Source organism: Acartia tonsa, chromosome 14, assembly GCF_053477335.1.
Source record: "Acartia tonsa isolate MP-2025a chromosome 14, ASM5347733v1, whole genome shotgun sequence".
Taxonomy (NCBI): Eukaryota; Metazoa; Arthropoda; class Copepoda; order Calanoida; family Acartiidae; genus Acartia; species Acartia tonsa.
In genome coordinates, this window is record NC_137273.1 from 5,383,672 (window position 1) to 5,402,499 (window position 18,828).

The 18,828-nt window shown below is 33.9% G+C and overlaps 2 protein-coding genes across 4 annotated transcripts in view; both read right to left on the reverse strand.

The window, feature by feature from the left end:
* On the reverse strand, positions 1-14,307 carry LOC145306387 (uncharacterized). The gene is made up of 14 exons (XM_080148479.1): positions 14,158-14,307; positions 13,676-13,691; positions 12,195-12,371; positions 10,612-10,689; positions 9,437-9,567; positions 8,922-9,101; positions 7,685-7,771; positions 7,102-7,175; positions 4,489-4,586; positions 3,448-3,527; positions 3,001-3,044; positions 2,629-2,713; positions 2,113-2,199; positions 1-675 (listed from the first exon to the last, which is right to left on the reverse strand). Exons 1-14 carry the CDS (start codon positions 14,305-14,307, stop codon positions 133-135), a joined length of 1,830 nt encoding a protein of 609 aa, XP_080004605.1. The 3' UTR covers positions 1-132.
* LOC145306562 (uncharacterized) overlaps positions 14,174-18,828 on the reverse strand; it is a 21,752-nt gene continuing 17,097 nt past the window's right edge. The window contains exons 5-7 of one of the 3 annotated variants that reach the window (XM_080148749.1): positions 18,047-18,104; positions 17,505-17,599; positions 14,174-17,127 (exon numbers count right to left, since the gene is read on the reverse strand). In XM_080148749.1, the coding sequence (XP_080004875.1) occupies positions 16,734-17,127; positions 17,505-17,599; positions 18,047-18,104 (547 nt within the window). In that variant the 3' untranslated portion in view covers positions 14,174-16,733. The remainder of the gene's footprint in view (positions 17,128-17,504; positions 17,600-18,046; positions 18,105-18,828) is intronic. The other 2 variants (XM_080148748.1, XM_080148747.1) reach the window with 2 other exon arrangements.

The window sequence follows — 18,828 nt, forward strand, 5'->3', positions numbered from 1 at the left end:
GCCACATTTATAATATTTTCTATTGAAGATGAAGTATTACGTTTTAATTAACTTTGATGTTTTTTTCCTACAAAAGAGGGTTGAAAACCTCTAAAATTCTAAAAGAAATTGTAATTGTACTTTATGATCAAGTTAATTTTGATGATATTTCTTCTTATGATAACGCAAACTAGTTGAATTAGCAAAGTCATTTTCACATTGATCACATTTATATGGTCTCTCGCCTGTATGTGTTCTGTAATGGTCTTTAAGAGTGGATAATTGTGAAAAGGCTTTATCACATTTATCACAAACATAAGGTTTATCACCAGTATGTATATCTCTTTTATGTCTGGTTAGATGATGTTTATGTGTAAAAGCCATTTTACATGTATCACACTGGTAGTTCTTTGTTTTTGTGTGTGTTGATTGGTGTTGGGTTAAATACCTGCTCTGGCCAAAACTTTTGCCGCATACAAAACATTTAAATAGTTTTTCTTCAGTGTGTGTTAACTTGTGACTAGATAAACTCACAAAGTATAAACCACAGACTTGACAGGGATGCTTCCCTTCAGTCTCTACATGATAACGCTTCTTGTGGCTTTCTAAGTAGTCAATCATGTAAAACTCTTTTGGACATAAGTCGCACTTATGTCCTTTATTGAATGAAATTCTTTTTACATTCAAATGTTCAATCTGAAATAGAAAGTATAATTATTTAAGGAAGCCTTCAAGAAATCCATCGATCTAACTACTGAAAGGCTGCCACAAAAAAACCATAATACTCCAAATTTGAAGCCTTCAGCTTAAAAAATACAAAACTTGTAAGCATTTTAAAATGACATTTTAGGTTTATGAAAATTTTGAAAGTTTTCAAATTTTCATCCACTAAAAATATTTTTTTGAAATGCCTATAACTTTTTTGTTATTGAGGCTAAATGGTTCAAATCTGGGGTATTTGGTCTTGTGGCAGTTAAAGCGGTGTATAATATCTCAGTGACAATCTCACTAACTATTGATCCGATTGAGTTAAACAATTTAGAGAAACTTTGCATATGTCACATGATGGTTTCAGACTTTATTTCTATCCCATCCCTCTCAATTTGAATACAGTGACTTGTCGCTAGTTAAAAATAAACTATTTGCTTTATGGATAAGTAGTATGGCAAGCCTCTCTGAGTGAGTTATATAGCATCTTTGCACCAGGGACTAATGGTAAACTTAATGAATGTTTCATACTGTAATTAAATAAGAAATTGTCAATGAACCAAAAAATTAATTTTGTTTGTAGCAATAAAGAGATTATGTCCCATATGTGGACTATTTAATGGATTTTGTAAGCAAATGATTTCTCCCTTTCCCTGACAGAGAGTCATTGACAGAAAGATACTTTATCTTAACATCTATAATGATTGTATTTGTATATGTCTATCCCTGTACCTATGCTTTGTAACTTATTGTTTATTGAAGCTATACACGTTATATTATTGTCCTTGGTTATTTTGTGGAAGCGAAACTTACATATACTTAGGGTTCAGTGTCTGTACGTCTGACCGTCTTTTGGAATCCACCATAAAAGAACTCGAGTAGTATCCAGTCCAGAGGTACTGGATACTACAGATAGTTAGGCAACTCTAACCCAGTATATCTATTTACCTGCACATGTCTGTAGAGGTCCAGCTCCTCCTTGAATTCCCTCTCACAGAAGGAAACTCTACACTGAATATCTATTTCGCTGCACATGTCTGTAGAGGTCCAGCTCCTCCTTGAATTCCCTCTCACAGAAGAAAACTCTACACTGAATATCTATTTACCTGCACATGTCTGTAGAGGTCCAGCTCCTCCTTAAATTCCCTCTCACAGAAGGAAACTCTATACTGTATATCTATTTACCTGCACATGTCTGTAGAGGTCCAGCTCCTCTTTGAATTCCCTCTCACAGAAGGAACTCTACACTGTATATCTATTTACCTGCACTGCACATGTCTGTAGAGGTCCAGCTCCTCTTCGAATTCCCTCTCACAGAAGGAAACTCTACACTGAATATCTATTTACCTGCATATGCCTGTAGAGGTCCAGCTCCTCCTTGAATTCCCTCTCACAGAAGGAACTCTATCCTGTATATCTATTTACCTGCACATGTCTGTAGAGGTCCAGCTCCTCCTTGAATTCCCTCTCACAGAAGGAACACTTAAACATGTCTGTTTGATCTTGGAACTTCTATAATAAGATAAAGACACAATTATTCTCTGTAAAGAGAGTTGCTACCAATACAGATTTATGAAGAGAGCTTTGCAAATCTCCAATGACATTAAAACCAGCTTTACTCTTACTCCAAATCTCTAACGCCTGAAAGAGCAACAGTAGGTACTAATTTTACATATTTAGTATTGATGCGGTCTGGGGACTCGAACCCGACACCTACCCAACAGATAAGCGGACGTTAAACCACTCAGCCATATCTGCGGGTTGGGAAAGGTACAAAATCCAGTTGCTAAACATATTAACAACCTATCCTAAATTAAAACACTAAAACTCATAAAGTAATTCCCTCCACTAATTTGTACAATATTTCATCTGCAGAGAGATTAAATTATAATAGAATAATAGCTAGGACCTCTGGGAGAATTATTTATATGCAAGAATTACCTTGGTGTCAATATTAAGTTTCTGGGCATATTCATTGCCATAGTAGATGAGCATCTCTACACCAGCAGGGATATCTCTTGTAGCCCTGAAATACATTAATTATCGTCATGTTAACTTTTATAGTAACTTTTTATAATATATCAATATTCTAATAAATAAATCATGTGGAGATCTTTAGTTTTTTAAAGTAGGCCAATTTAAGATATATCATGACACATAATTTTAATTTTACTGTGCATACCCTTCGTTTTACCCAATATAATTTTTTTTGTTGACGTGACAAAAAAAACTGTATTACATTCTAACCTCCTCTCACAGTAATAAAAAACGTCTAATTTTCACCCTTCCCCCCATAAAATTACAAATGATAACCTGTAAAATATTTTGTTTCCATACTGAAGAGCTTCCATGTTGCACTAGAAAGGTAAAGGGGGTCATTTTTTTGCTTATTTTCCGTGAAGTTGTGTAAAATACACGAAAAAAATTAGACCATTAATCATAAGTTTACTTAAGTAATGAAAAAAAAATACTGTCCTTTCGTGTAAAGACAAACAAAACATACCAGGACTATTAAAAAAAACTCACTAAAAAATGAACTCAATCATTTCTATAGAAATCTTAAGCTTCAAACAAACAAAAAACTTTGCTACTTTAAATAATAGGAATAAAAAACTACATAAAGCGTCTAGGGAATTTCAATTGGAAAGGCGAGGGAGGAGGAAGAAAACAAGCTAATAGATAAGGAGAACTATATCTGTTCAGCAGTAAGCGAGATCCTGTTACTTCTATATAATAAATTAATATTACAAGTATCTTTACCTCTATAGTATATTGGGCACAGTTGACAAAAGCAAGAGGGTTTGTATTTCTATCTGGAGTAGGTCCGGGGTCAATACCTCCTAAAATATAAAGAGGGTTTGTATTTCTATCTGGAGTTGGTCCGGGGTCAATACCTCCTAAAATATAAAGAGGGTTTGTATTTCTATCTGGAGTAGGTCCGGGGTCAATACCTCCTAAAATATAAAGAGGGTTTGTATTTCTATCTGGAGTTGGTCCGGGGTCAATACCTCCTAAAATATAAAGAGGGTTTGTATTTCTATCTGGAGTTGGTCCGGGGTCAATACCTCCTAAAATATAAAGAGGGTTTGTATTTCTATCTGGAGTTGGTCCGGGGTCAATACCTCCTAAAATATAAAGAGGGTTTGTATTTCTATCTGGAGTTGGTCCGGGGTCAATACCTCCTAAAATATAAAGAGGGTTTGTATTTCTATCTGGAGTTGGTCCGGGGTCAATACCTCCTAAAATATAAAGAGGGTTTGTATTTCTATCTGGAGTAGGTCCGGGGTCAATACCTCCTAAAATATAAAGAGGGTTTGTATTTCTATCTGGAGTTGGTCCGGGGTCAATACCTCCTAAATTGTAGAAAAAATGATAACATTTAACTACTCTTTTATACTACTTGCTTTGCCTTTTTTAGTATCTATCTATCTATTATATAAAGATTACTAGCGGATTCGTTCCTAGCCTCTAAAGGTAATGAAAAATTAATAATTGAAGCTGCCCCAGTATCAAATTCGAAAAATCGAAAAAAATGGAGGGGGGGGGGTTTTCGTTTTTGGGGGGGTTGTGGGCGTCTCATCCTCCAAGAAAATAGCCTAAAACCACCACAGGACCAATAGGTATATTCCCTGAAGAGTAGAATCCATTCGGTTCAGTGGTTGCCGAGATCTTGAGGGACGGACGGACAGACAGACATCAAGCTACTTTGTATTATAGATTATCTCCAACAGTTTGCAACAGTACGAAATAACAGAACCTATCTATCTATCTATCTATTAGTATCGATCTATCTAATATTACCTATAACTTTATCTAGATTATTATCTCGAAGTTCCCAGCAGTAACCAGACTCGGTTTTTGACTTCTTTTGTTCCTCTAGTTCCGCATAACTAATTCTCCTAAAAATTTTAAATATACAACAAATGCTTTGTTTAGTTCAAACATATATGTGTTAAAATGATTTATTCATCTTTTGGAATAAAACATACATGATAAAAATACAAACAATTTTAATTGAAAGGAACACATCATACATGTAAATAAAAAACATTATCATTTCAGAGAATAATATAAATAATAATCTTACTACATATGATATAGGTAAAATTCGTTATAAATGAGTTATTGTCATAAGACATTTTGATCCTCCTTGGATCAAAGGTGAGATAGGGCACTATGGGCCGCAATGTTGCCATAAATAGGGCAGTCTCAGTATTTCTTTGGTTAAATACTGGAAAATAATGATATGCCTATGTTATTCCCCATAATAACATAGTTTATGCATATATAATAAAGATTATAATAATGATAATCAGCATGATAATAGGTAATATAGATTTGTAGTTGAATATATTGATGTTATTCTTCTTTCAGATATGTTCTTTAGATTGATGTGATGAAGATTCCATGGAAAGAATGATGAATAAAACCGTCAGCTTTGCTATTGAGGATATTTACAGTTTGTACAGGATACTGATTTCTTCTGTATTAATACTTGGCGGAAAATTAACTTGAAAATGCCTTAGTATAAGACAGTTCGTCTACAGCACGACGCAAACATTTAATTAAAAATGCCTCCGCTCATAATAAAATGGACAACGCCTGGCACGAGCAACCAAGGGATTATACTGACAATTCAGGAGTAATAACTGAAACAAATAAACATCCCCAAATTTTATTTGTTTTGTCTCTGATATGCCTATTGTGGTTCGTTTTGTAATTCTAGATGTAGATGTTGGAAGGCTTGGGGGTGGAAGGATGAGGTGAGGTGACAACACATGTTTGAAAAGATTGGCTTTGGGGTCAACTTGCCTGACCATGTAGGAGAAGAAGAGGGAAGGCGAGGGGTAGACAGGACGAAGATTGTGAAAAGGGGAGATGAATATAGATACATATGTTTATCAAACAAAACAAAAGTCCATGTAAACGGATTTTTTTGTTGTATTTTAAATTTCTGGTTGGCTTTCACTGAGATGGTAAGTTGTTCTGATCTTCATGATGGATTTTCTTCTTAAAATTCTTCAGAATCCAATAGGTTCTTATACAATTGTCAGCCCATTTCTTTGTAAGCTGACTGTATAAAAAAAAGACTAAAAAACTTCAGTCTTGCAAAAGACAGAGCTCAGAAGAGGTACGTGTGCACCCCATCACGGCAAAGTTATTACTGAGTTCAAACATATATACACTTATTCAAACAAGGATGAAAACATCTATAAAAGCAAAGTTCTAAATTCAGAAGAGGGGACAAACGAACAATAACTCTTGTATAGTGTTAAAACTTAATTAGCAGGATATTAATTTGTTAGTCTAAATAAGTTTTGTAAATACATTATACTGTATAAGGATATTTTTGAACTTTCAACCAAATGAGAGAGAGAGGGGGGGGGGAGGAGGTAGTATTTAGTTGTATCATTATTTGTTTGTCTGCTAAAATCTTAACAGTTAAAAGCTCATTAATGATACAAGAAAGGTAATAAGCTCTTTTATAGGGACAGGGGAAAAATGAAACCCTTTCTACCTTCAGTAAAAAAGCACATGATCAGGAGTAGTTTTTCTGGCCCAAGGAAAGCTTGGTTGAGTAAAGACAATAGGACAAATATAACAGTGATAAAATCTTCGATGAGTTGCCAGCCTATCTGACATATACCCTGCAAAAGGCTTGTCATTTCCCCATTTACCAAGTAATAGTTTTTATATATAGTTTACTTACTTGCCCTTGTAGTGACCAATGATGGTATTCTTCACAATAGTTGGTCCCTGGTTCCATAAGTAATAGTTTCTATATATAGTTTACTTACTTGCCCTTGTAATGACCAATGATGGTATTCTTCACAATAGTTGGTCCCTGGTTCCATAAGTAATAGTTTTAATATATAGTTTACTTACTTGCCCTTGTAGTGACCAATGATGGTATTCTTCACAATAGTTGCTCCCTGGTTCCATAAGTAATAGTTTCTATATATAGTTTACTTACTTGCCCTTGTAATGACCAATGATGGTATTCTTCACAATAGTTGGTCCCTGGTTCCATAAGTAATAGTTTTAATATATAGTTTACTTACTTGCCCTTGTAATGACCAATGATGGTATTCTTCACAATAGTTGCTCCCTGGTTCCATAAGTAATAGTTTCTATATATAGTTTACTTACTTGCCCTTGTAATGACCAATGATGGTATTCTTCACAATAGTTGGTCCCTGGTTCCATAAGTAATAGTTTTAATATATAGTTTACTTACTTGCCCTTGTAGTGACCAATGATGGTATTCTTCACAATAGTTGCTCCCTGGTTCCATAAGTAATAGTTTCTATATATAGTTTACTTACTTGCCCTTGTAATGACCAATGATGGTATTCTTCACAATAGTTGGTCCCTGGTTCCATAAGTAATAGTTTCTATATATAGTTTACTTACTTGCCCTTGTAATGACCAATGATGGTATTCTTCACAATAGTTGGTCCCTGGTTCCATAAGCCATCTCCAGCACCCTAAACAATATGTTTAAGTTTAGTTTAGTCAGATGAGCTAGTTTGAGTTGGGCCACAAGCTATCTTATACAGGATATCAAAATTATCATTAATCTAGCAACTCATAAGGCATAGGGGATTAAAGAGATCCTTCGGTAAAAATATACAGACAGACATCCTGTCACTTTGATATAAAGATTTGAAATATGTGTATACTATTCAATGCATATTTTAATTCATATTATTCTATTAGCATAAAAGTTTTATTTATATTCATAAGTTTTAGAATACCTAATAATTTCTAGGTCAGTTAAGCACTTTGTTATCTCTATTATCTACCTTTTTTTAATGAGAGCATTTTTGTAATAGGGATCTTTTATTGTAATTTACGTCCAGATTTAAACGGATTTTTTTAGATTCTAGAAATTTTTGACTATTGAATGTTGTTGCTCTATTTATTTTTCATTTGTTGTGTTTTGCTTTTATGGATGTAAAATTCCTATTACTTAAAAAATAATGTATTGATGTACCTTTTTACTAGATTTGCTAATTACTAGCTTTAGTTCATTAGCATCAACAATCTTATGATGGATGGAACATCCACCATGGACCTCAACCTAAAGTAAAAAGTTGTTTAAAGGGGGGGGGGGGAAGTTTTGACACATTTGCGTAAACCTGGCTCCTAGGTTTTTTTCATTCTTACCTGTACAGAGACCACCTGGATGCCTGCAGTTCTTGAACCCGGAGGCCTATCCAAAAAAATCTTAAAACTTCGTAAAATTCATCATATAAGAATGATTTTATCTCTAATAACCTATCCTCTCAGTCCAAAGATAAAGCCTAGGCACCAGGTTTACGCAAATGTGTCAAAACTCTCTCCCCACCCCCCTCTTATTTTATGCAGGATAAGGCTCAAGTAATTCTTGCCTGGCTTCGGCCAAGTGTGGCCAAAAGGTGGCTGAGGCGGCTGAAGATAATTTAGGCTAAAGCTGGCTTTGTTGTTGTGACTGAAGCTTATGAAATCTACGTGGCTAACGGTTAGGCTTCGGATAGCCGCCAAACTAGATTCGGCTGTTAAAATGTTATAGTTATCCTATTGATAACAAATTTGACATGCTGATTCCTGTAAAAATCAGAGCCATATATAGAACTTAGCAATAGCAGCAGCGAAACTAAAAGAAAAACATAAAGCTACTTGTCTATGCACATTTGCACTCAAAATGCCATAGAACAACGGGAAATCTTATTTTATTACTACTATTCGCAAATATTTAAGACGGATAAAAAAAGATAGGTTGAAATTGGTAAAAAAAATGCGGCCATTAATGCTATCTACAAGGACGTCCAAGCTTTTTTTTTTTTGGGGGGGGGGGGAGTTATTCTTATCTATGTTTAAAAATTTTGAGGGGGTACACACTCAAACCCCTTCAACCCTGGATGTCTGGTTATATACTTTAAAAATGCCCAATAATGATAACAACAATAAGAGATGATCTATCTTTGATAACAGCAGAAATGAATCTAATTTCTCCCATAGGGATACAAACTTGCTGACAGATACCAGGGATCTAACAGGATACCACAATGTCCGATAAAGAGGGGGGGGGGGAGTTTGTGACACATTTGCGGGAACAGTGTGTATAGGATTTATCTTTGGACTGACCAAAGAAGGAGCTGGAGCCGTTTTTTAATAAAAATAACCGCTCCATCTCCGGCTCCAGCAAAATATGACGGCTCCACGGCTGGTTTTATGAAAACAAAACTGACCTTGCAAACATCACAATACACAAACTCGTAACAGTCTTCAGTGAACTTAATGACTTTGTTCGGTCTGGTTTTCTTCATAGACTTGGCGCGCCTCTTACTCCCTCCTGTTTTCTTGTTTTTACAAGCATTGGATTCCATTTCAACTTCAAAGTCAGAATCAGATGAGTCACAGTTTGAATCCTAAAAAAGATAATTTTAGTTTCATATTCGTTGATTAAGACCGACTGTGCACTAGGAAAAATAAGATAACATATTTAAGATTTCAGTTTTTTTATGTTTGATAGAAGGGAGCAGGTTTTTAGTTATAATACTAATTCTTACTTACAAGTATTGTTTAATCAACTACCTATAAAACCTAGCCTATCGTATTTTTAAGGTAGGGGCTCATTCACTGCTGAACTTGGATGTTGCCAGGCTACGCCTAGAACATTTTGCCTAATCGTGCAGAGAATCCCGATTATATTCTAAGATTCATGAGTCAGAAGTATAATATAACGATAAAATTTTAAGTATACCTCATCTTCCGCATTAAAATCATCATCATCATCTCTAGGTATGCTGGCCAATGGACCCGGTTGTTCTTGCTGTAGTAACTCATCCTGATTGTAACGCACAGGCGCGCGTTGACGGAGGCTTCGTCGTGGTGCTAAAACAATTTGTGTAAAAAAATCTCGGCCTTACACGTTTTTATAAGATTTATAAGATTTTAAAAAGGTTCCTACTGCTGCTAAGTCAGGCGAAATGAAAAGGGGAAACGTAGGTTGCGGGTAAAATCCGTAAAGGTTGTGAGTTTTAAGTTAAAACCAGTAGTAGAACGATAAAAATGTATGTTTAAACTTTTAAATTTTTTTTCTATAGTTCTCTTTAAAAGAAATACCACACACTTTTACGGATTTTACCCGCAACCTACTTTTCTCTTTGTTTAGTTTTAATTTGAAATGTAAATTTAATTAAGGAGAAATTATTACGCAACAATAGTTTCTACGCATTGACCTGTTTTCTAATAATTAAAACAGGAGAGCAATTGCTCAAATGGATATGATGTGGACAGACAGCCGCCGAACCGCGAAACTGTGATTTTCTACGTTGAATGCGTTGAAAATACTTATGCGTAATAAATTCCCCTTGAGTTCAAATAAAAACTCAAGAGATTACCCCTTCTCTAACTATTGATTTTTAACTTTATGGAAAATAAGCAAAAATGCTTACATCCTTATTTGTCATTGTCAAACACTTTACTACAGTCAAAGTGAAGGTAATTATCTTTATCAAATCCTACTTAACTTCAAATTATAAAAGATTGGTTTAGGATCATTATTAATACATAATTTAAAAGGCATTCAAATTAAATATGCCAATTCTTAACAAATATTTTTAAAGTAAATATATGCGATACTATTTAAGAACATACACTCATTTATAGGACTTTTCTGGTAGAGGATACGATTCAAATATTGTACCTTCTCCAAGGAATTATTAATCCAAAAAGCAGATTAATAGGATAATTATAAATGTTTCTTTTTCATGTCTAAAAAGTTAAAAATCAGCACGTTTTAAATATACGTACGTTTCGGGTAACGATTACAGAGTTGCTACGATTTCTAAGTTCAGTAGCTGCAATAATAATGTCTAGTTTAAAATCGATAGGACTATTCCAAATTATTGATATATATATCTAATAAAGATTAACCTGGAGTGTCGGCTTTGCTTTCCACCTTTTCTTTTTTTCTTCCCCTGGAGGGAGCGGCAAGCTTACCATATATTTCTCCTGCCAATAAAATAAAATTAAAGTCAACAAAATAAAAATAAATCCTGATCCCAAAGGATGTAGGATATTATGACAAGGGAAAAAAATGGAACTCATTTATTGGTCATATCATTCATCCAGTAGGAGGGGATAAAAATTGTTATTTTAGTCCGCTGCGAGTTTCACTTTAAAGGGACTGTGAACGTAAATTTTTCTCATCTTAATATCAAATCTTAACATTATCTCATTCATAATATCTCACAGATAGAGCAAAACGCGCTTTTGTTTGCTTAAAAAACGCCTTTTTCCGACGATTTTTATAAGGTACGGGGAAAGGAAGAAATTTTCCGTATTATATAAAATGTGCATTAAATTGCTTTTTTCTCCCATTATAGCTAAAATTAAACTTTTTCACATAGTTCTAGATTTTTCCTAACAGTTAAGCTGACTTTTAACACAATCCTTGCTTTAATCCAATGTATAGTTACTTAGAAATTGATAAAATAAGCAATAATTTTTTATTGAAAACCAAATACAATAACAAAGCCAGAAACAGGTTTTTTATTAGTATCCAATTAACTTTAAATGGCCCATCTCTCGCCCACCTTTAATTACAAATTTGTAAATAATAAAGACGCAATATTTCTTTATAAACAGTCTGATAAAAGTGTAAACTAATTCTCCAAAGTGGGTTATTTATTGTTCAACACAATAAAAAAGGATATTATTATTTTATATAACCTATGAGATTCAACCCTTTCTAGACAGTGAGGTATTTTTTTGTCAATAATACGAATTTAAAATATGTCTTTATTACCTAATTACTACGTTATAAAAAAACGAATTGGCAATTTTATAGCATAAAATAAATCCTTAACAGTAAGTAAATTGTTTCAACTATATATGACAAGTTAAATATCCCTACAAACATTATAAGAAACAAAAACGTTCAGATTTTCCCTGTTTTTTCCTTTTTCCCTCTCAAAATACCATAAAATCAAGACATTATTTCTGGATATTTTTGTGAATAGGACATTTTTGGTTGATCAGTGTAGTGAAATGTGCTTAGTAAATGTTAAGATTTGATAATCAGATGAGAAATTTTTACGTTCACACTCCCTTTAATAGAAAGCATGAAAATCTGAGGTAAGATTCAATGTAATAATATTTCCATTTAGATATGGACCGATAAAAACACAATGTAGGAACAAACCAGCCATACCATTGCATTGGCAAGAATGTGTACAGTACACATATTGCTAAAAACGGGCAGTTATTTTTTTCCATTGATATTCAATCAATCTATGCTGCTCAAAAGTTTGATACTGATTCTGTTATTTGTTATCCGAAAAGGGTTACGAGTTTTCTGCCAATAATACTTATCTACATGAGGGTCTAGTTTATTATGATATTCATTTACCTTCTATAGCACTGTGCCGGGTGCCAGTGTGCCCCCCTTGGGGGAATTATGTAAACTATACATTGACAACCCTGCTACAAATTGAACTATACATTAAATTTCTTACCTATATCACCTAAGTGCTTCTGGAATTCCTTCTTGATATCCAGGATATTCTTTGCTCTTCTGTCTTCGTAGCTTTCTTCCTCTTCCGTATTTTCCTCACTTTCCTCTGCATCAGTGTGCCTGTCCTCCGCTTGACACTGACCAATTGACCAAGGTTTCTCTTTTTCCGGTTCTAATTCTGAATTCAGATTATGTTAGATAAAGTTAGGTTTAGGCCGGATATCCGGCAATAATCTTTTATATTTTACAACAAAAGTTCTGTTAACAATCAGTCACAGGCATTATTTCCTTAATTCTTGGTACTATATAGCAATAAGTAACACTCCATCAATATTATAAAGGAACAGACGTATAGACGGACATATGGTGTTGCTTCATAAAACCTACACTCATAAGGCCTACATTCATAAGACCTACACTGACATAAGACCTAATATGACATATGACCTACACTGACATAATGATAAGACCTACACTCATAACGAGAATGAGAGGTCAAAATGTTTTTTAAATAATTCCAAAAATATTGTGTAAATTAATTGACAAAAAAATCTTCCAATTGCATTGTTAAAAATCAACGATTTTAAGAACTAATTTATTTGATTGTTGTCCGTGAGCTTAAGCAGACTTGAGAATACAGAATGGAAGCAGCTTTACTACAAGCGTTTTTCATTAATTCGAACAAAGGAGGAGAGATACTAAATAAAATTATACGTTCTACGTCTTTAGGTATTTTGAGTGTAGGTATTATATCATATTATGTCTTGTGTGTGTAGGTCTTATGTCACGTTAGGTCTCATGAGTGTAGGTCTTATGAAGGAACACCGGACATACAGACAGACATAAGTTTAAACCTTTCTTTTCATATGATAAAATATCATTTGACGAGGAAAATTTTTATTGCTACTTAAATATCCGGTAATCTGCCGGATATCCGGCCCAACCCTAGATATAACACAATAGAAGTTAGGGCTCCGGGTCTAATTAATTTCCGCTGGATTAAAACCAGTTCTGAGCCATGATAAAATGAAATAAATATCTAAATACAACTATCCATGGATAATAAAAGGAGGGGGGGGGGGGGGGGGGGTTAAAATGTGGTGACTCGGAACACGACAAACTGTAACTACTTGAAGTATTTTATTGATAGAATCCTTAAGGCTAGGGGCTCTTTTGACCGGACTCGCTCAGTAGGGTTGAACTGCTTCACCCCTACCACAATACCAGCAATTTTATTAAAAGAGGGGGGGGGGGGGTTAAAATGTGGTGACTCGCAACACGACATACCAGCAATTTTATTAAAAGGAGGAGGAGGGGGGGGTTAAAATGTGGTGACTCGCAACACGATATACCAGCAAATTTATTAAAAGGCGGGGGGGGGGGGGGGGGGGGGGGTTAAAATGTAGTGACTCGCAACACGACATACCAACAATTTTATTTTGAGCGCTCCTCCCTTAGTTTTAAAGTACCGAATATAATAACCTCGCCTGCAAATTATCTAAAATGGATTGGACAATACTAAAATATGTACAAACTGTACGTACAGGAAGCGCGCAGTTAGATGATACACCCGTAGACAATTGCATGTTAATTGTTATTGCATTCTTATGATAGCTATTTCACAGATTTTATTATGTTGTAACTTATGAGCATGCATATGAGTAATAGTATGCAATCTGATATTTGGCTGTGAGAAAAGTTATTTATTGCATCATATTATAGACAGCTTTCCGCAGATATCAAAATGAAAAATTGTAAGATTAAAACCAGTTTTATTAGACCCAGAGGTCGATAGCTCAGTTTACAAAACTAGTATTAACTTTTTTTAAATGTTTGTGAAAATTTGTCAGTTATACGATGCTACACATGATTTTATTTGGTATGGCTGAGAAACGGTTAAAATTCAGCGGATATTAATCGGTTCTGAAGCCATACTGAAAAAATTGAAGATGCAACGGCAATACTTTATCCGACATAATTCCTGGTTGGTCTTGATCATGACTGTGAGTTTCAGCTTGGCCAGTTGAATTCACAAGATCATGATATAGAGACGTCTCCTCCACTACTGGAATAGTGTTCTCCTCATTGTCGCCAACGGGCACAGTCGCCTCCATTTTTAAATCCCTCTCAATTTCTAAATCTTTGATAAACGACCTAAACAAACACAAGAATGACAACATCCATAAGTAGCAACGCATAAAAATTAAAGTATTGTTAAAATAATGAATATTTTTTAGAAAAAAATCACGAAACCTATATAACATAATTTCAGCATGACTGATAGACCAACGGACAAAGTAAGTTACATACTGGATGTCCATTGCCACAGAGAATCTTCACAAAAATATCAAAGAAAATCAGCTGAGAAAATCGCATATCCCCCAAAGCATTACGGACTGCTAAAGTGAATTACAGGAAAACTTTTCTACCAAACAGAATAGCACAATCAAAAGTTTGAAGAAGTTAAAAATTACATTTTTTCAGAATACAGAAGGTTTTGACACCGGATTGGGTGAGAAGAGGGGGTTTCTTGCCCCCCCCCCCCTAAATCATCTAATTAGCTTTACACCACAGCAGAAGCATATCTATATTATCGAGTTGGGCCCAAAAAAGTGGTTACCGAGATCTTAAGCTTAAAATAGACAGATTTACACTGCACCGTCTCTCAAGGAAACATAGGAATAATGAACAAAAAGATAAAATTAAATATTCGGGTACAATACATTAATAAAAAAATAAAAACAATCTAAGTCCAAATTTATTTCTTTCTTTCAACTTACATATAATTATTAAGCTTATTATAATCTAAAGGGTGTGCAAAAAAAATTAAATGCGGACATTTTTAAAATTTAGATTGCGCGGCTTGTGTTAATAGTAGAAAAACGTTATGCATACTGCTAGAACCGCTATGAAGTCTTTTTTTTGAAAATATAAAAACGATTCCTGTGCTACGTATAGTTTAGGAGCGATGTGGTAAAATGTCCTAACTGCCTTAAAACTTGACTTGCGAGAAAATCATTAAAAAATATGTACCTTTTTAAAATTTAGATTGCGCGGCTTGTGTTAATAGTAGAAAAACGTTATGCATACCGTTAGAACCGCTATGATGAAGTCTATTTTATGGAAACATAAGAACCATTACTGTGCTACTTATAGTTTAGGAGCTACGTAGTAGAATGTCCCAACTGACTTAAAACTTGACTTGCGAGTAAATCATTAAAGATAAAAAAGGGCGTGCAAAAATGCGGACCTTTAAAATTGAAACTGTTCGGTTTGTGTGAATAGTAGAAAAATGCTATGTATATCGTTAGAACCGTCATAAGCTCTATTTTTTGGAAATATAAGTACGATTTTTGTGCTATTTTTAGTTTAGGAGCTGTATTGATAAATGTGAGAAAAGTGGAATTTTTTTTCTTGAGTTTTAAGTCAGTTGGAACATAATTCTACCACATAGCTCATAAATTATACGTAGCACATGAATGGTTCTTCTTATATTTCCAAAAACTGGAGATTATAGCGATTCCATAGGTATGCAAAACATTTTTCTACCATTAACACAAGCCGAGCAATTAGAATTTTAAAAATGTACGTATTTTTATTTGCATACCCTTTAATTTAATCTTTAATGATTTACTCGCAAGTCAAGTTTTAAGCCAGTTGGGACATTTTACCACATAGCTTCTAAACTATACGTAGAACAGGAATCGTTTTTATATTTCCAAATAATAGACTTCATAGCGGTTCTAATGGTATGCATAACGTTTTTCTACTATTAACACAAGCCGCGCAATCAAAATTTTAAAAACGTCCGCATTTTTTTTGCACACACCCTTTATATATGAAGATTCTAGATACATGTTCTCTATATCGGCCCATAGGAACACAGTAGAGGAACAATCCAACCACAATATTGGCTGTAATGTGTACACATACTTTGGTGCGAAAACTCAGATAATTTTTCATTTAGTGGCATTAGGAGTCAGCTATAAATAGTCGGTTTATTTAGGATAATGCTTTGCTAAGGTAAATTATAACGTATAAAAAAATTAACTAGAACAAAACATATAATGCAAGATCGCAATTATGAATGAAATTTAATGTGGCGCGGAGAGGACTTGTAGCCAATCGTCACCTATCCCCCAAGAGGTCATCAAAGTTTGTAAAGAAATAATTTTTTTCAATATAATAAATACACATCAATTTAGACAAGTCAAAAAAACCAGATTTAGGTCAGATTTAATATTCAATTTAAATTGATATTAGACGATTGTCTTATCAGTATCATAACTAATAAACTAGAAAAACATACACCTAGTTAAATATAGTTTATAATCACATTCAGATAATTTTGTTCAAATTCAGCATTCTTACACAGATTAAATGCTCACATTCTTGAGATGCAAGCTTAGTAACGACAACTTGAAATTTGTATTTATTTCAATACAAGTGAAAGTGAAGCTAAATATAAAATGAAAAGCGCAAATGTTATTATATTAGGTAGAATCTTTTAGATGTCAAATAAATCTTTATTTTATTATTACTATTTCATTGTGGAATCAACAGTTACTGGTCTTACTTTGGTAATTTGAATATTGGACACATTGGCTTCAGAGGATGTCGAATCAATAGCAGGTGATTTTGATGTAGCAGAAGAATCATTAGCCGTTGGAATTAAAGGTTGATTTGAAGCAGTCGGGGTTGATTTTGCTAATGCAGTGGATCTTGTTTGACCAGAAGCGGCTGTTCTATGTGTTGAAGGTGAAGTAGTTGCAGTTTTCATACTTTTGGCAGACTTAGCTGAAACTGATGATGTTTCCTTGGGTGATAACTCAGATGTTACTGACACTGTAGGAGAATTAGATGTTGGTTTGATTTGAGACTTAGGTGTTGAATTCAAGCTATTTCCACTTCCAGGCTGAGATGTAACCACACTACCTGTGATTGAGTAGGATGTTACCTTAAAATATTTTAATTTTTAAAGTTTAAAAAATATCATATCATAATGATACACTACAAATCATATTTGGTGATTTTAATTATGCTCATACCAATTACCTTTAAAAATTGACATTACAAAAGTAAAGAACATTAACTGTTTGTTAGTTTGAAGTTAAAAAATATATTGCTATTAGTCTTTAAATACAGTTTTTATTCCTAAAAAAGTAAGTAGGTATACATGAAGTGTTCGAGGAGCTATAACTAAACCCAAGAAAAATATCAGATGCGATGTAAATTCTCCAAAGTTTCAAGGGGGTGAAGCGCCTGGAAAGAAATTAAATTAAGTATATTTTTATTAAGTAACATAATATTCCCTTGACTTTGGGGGAGGGAAACGAGTTGAAATTGTTCTTGCTGAGGCACCTCTCCTCTCTGTTTGGCTTCCTCGAACTTCTGGTCCATGTAAACCTTGAAATGTATGCATGGTAACAGCAATTATTACTTACACTAACATTGCTAAATTCAAGTTTATAATAATCTTACACATACTAGGTAATAAAAAAGAAAATGATATTATAATTCATTAATTTACTTTGCGTGATAGATTGTCTATTATACGATAAGATAACATATCCTATACTATAAGTAGTAAGGTTTTTTGTCCGAAGCTAAAGATATTTTTAGACAGATTCCGAGGAAATTAAAATTAAAAGATTAAAAATATTTTTGTTCTGAAGGCCCAAGCCTACAAAAATAGTATTAATCTTAAGATTTTTCTAACATTCGTGTTAAATCGTAGGTAATACGATGCTATACATGATTTATCAGTATGGGTGAGAACCGGTTCTAATCCAGAAGACATTAACTTGTTAAGAAGCCATACTGGAATATACTATTTCTTAATAATAAATTAACCTGTTTCAGATCGTCATATCTAATGGTGCCATGCTTTCTTATATGGTCTCTTGGAATCCTAAAAAAAATTAAATCATGGTGTAAAAAATCATTAAAAGTTTTGATTAAAGCTTGTTTATAATCAAAGCTTAATCATCGTTAGATTACAACTTCCTTAAATGACATATCATTTTAGGAATCTGAATCAGACAACTGATGTCCCTACCCAGATTCTATTCTTCCTACCTGGATCTGTTTGTAGTGTTCTTCTTGTGAATATCCCCGGGGTGTCCTAATTATATATCATGATTGATTCCTTAATATGCATATGTGTTTACCTTATTGTGATAGTGAAAATAATAAATAATAATATTCTGAATCTCTCATGATCATGTTGATTAAGAACTCCCGGAAGATAACCTTAAGAAGAGGGATACTGCTTTCAGATAAGCATGACATAAGCGGGTTTAGATGTCTTCTTCATCCTACCTATATCATATGCGTAATATTGTCCCGGATCAGCTCGGTGTTATTGAAAAGTTATTTAAGTCTAATCAGTAGAGATCTTACGAGATCTGACTGATAAATGCTAAGAACTTCTGTATTGACTGTATATAGTAGAGACCTTGCGAGGTCTGACTATCTAACATCAAGAACAGAATACCCTTAGCCAACTAGTACATAGGAATCTTCACAAGCTCATTTAGGTGAGTCATTTCTACTGTATAACGTGGTGGCAGCGAACTAAACTCTGAACCAGCCCCCATCTATTCTTCAGCGAAGAAATAGAAAGGATTAATTTA